Consider the following 2549-nt stretch of genomic DNA (forward strand, 5'->3'; position numbering starts at 1 on the left):
GTTCATAGGAAACTTTTGTCTTAGAATTGAATATCCTATCACCTGTTTAAATTTGTAACAATAAAAACGGAACACTCTGTACAGTCTGTATTATGAAAAACGCCCCAAGCCATAACTCCATTATTTTTAAAGTTATGACAATACTTCTTAGAACAAAGTTGAATTTTTTTTGTCATCTATCGTTTAGGATAGATGCTAAATTAATGCTGTTTTCTGTTTCACCGCAAATCACATCAACTTTATTTTTTTTAAGTAATAATATTTGTCAACATTACTTAATATTATTGTTTTCCACTGCCTACCTTAATAAATTTTTAATTGACTCATATCTCACGAACGGTTGGTTTTAGGCACATAGTACTAAAACTTGTTAAAAGACAATTAAACAAAGAATCCAAAAGTGGTAAAATATACAGAGTGTTCCATTAAAAAAAATAAAGTTGACGTCATTTCCGGTAAAAAAAACAGCATTAATTTAGCATTTATCCCAAACGTTAGATGACAAAAAATGTTCAACTTTGTTCTATGAAGTATTGTCATAACTTTAAAAATAATGGAGTTATAGCTTGGGGCGTTTTTCATAATACAGCCTGTATAAAAATTTCGAAGTTAGGTCAAAGTCAAAGTTGCACTTTGTCTCTATTTATTTCTGTTAGAAAAATAATTTTTCCATTTTTTTTTGCTACAGGCTATTAGAAGAAGAAACAAAGAAGCTGTATCCTAAATTGTAACTCTGATTAGGGTTATTTGTGGCTTTTATTGGCAAAATTTTTGTGCCTTTACTAAATAATTATAAAAAAACATACAAGGTCGCTAAAAAGTATAGATACAGTTAAATATTAAAAGACTATTCATCAAAACTTATTGAAATTTGGTATATGCTTAAAAATATTTAAATTGCATCGCCTCATATGTTTGTTAAACTTCTATCGCCATTTGTTCTGGAGATACAAGGGTAACTTGATTTTTTTATAATGTCAAGAAGGGTCATATTTAATATTTTTAAGAATAGCATTTTTTTGCTGAGTTTTGTGATGTAACATATGCGTACCTTCTTTTAATCGAAAATTATCGAACTAATAAAATTTTGAAAAATATATTATTTTTTATCCATGGAAATATTGTCTGTACCTATCGTTAGCTTTTAGCAGCCCAAACTTTGATCAAAAAATAAATAAACTGTTTCCCAAATTTCAACGTGCCCTGCTAAACCGTTCTGAAAATATTTAGCAAGAACAAGAACCACAATTTATTTTTTTCTGGACTTTATTAAAGCATCATAGGTACACCATATCAGCTACCGGAAATATAAAATGTGTATTTATTTCAAATTTTTTCTCCCACGGGCTTGACAGTTAATTCGTGCACCTAAAAGCAGTCCCAGTGAGAGCCACCATTTATTTTAGCAAAAATTCTACCTGAACATGAGGTGGTGTTCCCAAAGCGTACAAAACTGAATCAGCAATATCCTCACTTTTCATCATTGGTGTTCCTTTCCTCAACACTTCTACTTCTGGAGGGATCTCAAATCCATTAGCTTGAACTATTTCGGTTTCAACAGCTCCAGGACTGACACTCTAAAATTTGATAAAAAAACAATATTTTTACCCTATTAGTCACAATTTCGTACCGTAATTTTGATCTTCAACCCAAGTTGATTCAACTCTTGACGCAGAGATTCTGTCAAGGCCGTCACCGCATGTTTCGAGGCCGGATAGACATTCAAATTCGGAATTTTAGGCACTGAATGACCTGTCACACTGTTGATATGAACAATATGACCGTCAATTTTCCCAGCTTTCATTATTTTCACAGCTTCTCTTGTTGCAATACATAAACCTAGGACATTAGTGTCTAGGATTTTTTTCCACATTTTTGTTTCACCCTCGGTCAGATTTGTCGGTTGGAGGATTCCAGCGTTGTTAACTAGAATGTGAACTGGTCCCAAATTGTCCAAAACCCATTTGAAGCCCTTGATAATGTCCTCTTCTTTCGTTATGTCGACTTTAACAGCGACGAGTTTACCCTTTTTTCCTTGGAGTTTCTTCGCAAGTTTTTCAACGCGTTCGGAACGACGGGCAAAACCTGCGACCTTTTTCACGTTTTTATATGTTCAAAATGTAAATGTCTTACTTGTAACCCTTCAATGACCAATTTTTCGGCTATGGAAGCCCCAATTCCGGAACTTGCGCCAGTGACGATGGCCACTTTGCCTCTCCAGCGATCCATTGAGATGACCATGGTTGCGAAAACAATTTCTACTCAAGTAAAAATTAAAACTGAATGAGACTGATGTTTTGGGTGTTGTTGTATGGTGTTTATATACAGGTAGGGAGAGTATACTCACGCTAGTTACCTTGGCCGCATCAATTAAGTAATTGGTAGGTTGGTTATCATGCCGATTATTAAGAAATAGGTGAAACAGCAAAACTATTGTTGATGTTTGCATCTTATCATTACGCTGCCAAAACTGATTCTTTAACCTTGTGAAATATCTCCCAAGTTTTTGCAATTTTGTTCAAAATACAAATTTAATACCAAATTAATAC

The 2549-nt window shown here is 33.4% G+C and overlaps 1 protein-coding gene across 1 annotated transcript; it reads right to left on the reverse strand.

Annotated features, from left to right (window-relative positions):
• Positions 1-1259: 1259 nt before the first annotated feature.
• On the reverse strand, positions 1260-2261 carry LOC123009849 (farnesol dehydrogenase-like). The gene is made up of 4 exons (XM_044406395.1): positions 2134-2261; positions 1631-2092; positions 1419-1577; positions 1260-1368 (listed from the first exon to the last, which is right to left on the reverse strand). The coding sequence occupies exons 1-4, from the start codon at positions 2239-2241 to the stop codon at positions 1327-1329; spliced, it is 771 nt and encodes a 256-aa protein (XP_044262330.1). The 5' UTR covers positions 2242-2261; the 3' UTR covers positions 1260-1326.
• Positions 2262-2549: the final 288 nt, after the last annotated feature.

Source organism: Tribolium madens, unplaced genomic scaffold (assembly GCF_015345945.1).
Source record: "Tribolium madens isolate multiple individuals breed KSU strain unplaced genomic scaffold, Tmad_KSU_1.1 Scaffold_7;HRSCAF=85;Tcas5.2_LG10, whole genome shotgun sequence".
Taxonomy (NCBI): Eukaryota; Metazoa; Arthropoda; class Insecta; order Coleoptera; family Tenebrionidae; genus Tribolium; species Tribolium madens.

What these genes read in the sequence shown, in the direction of transcription:
- LOC123009849 (XM_044406395.1), bottom strand. Translation starts at nt 2,241, where the DNA reads ATGGTCATCTCAATGGATCGCTGGAGAGGCAAAGTGGCCATCGTCACT. An exon ending in TGGTCATTGAAGGGTTACAA is followed by an intron (nt 2,093 to 2,133) that starts GTAAGACATTTA and finishes AACGTGAAAAAG; the next exon opens with GTCGCAGGTTTTGCCCGTCG. An exon ending in GAACACCACCTCATGTTCAG is followed by an intron (nt 1,369 to 1,418) that starts GTAGAATTTTTG and finishes GACTGCTTTTAG; the next exon opens with GTGCACGAATTAACTGTCAA.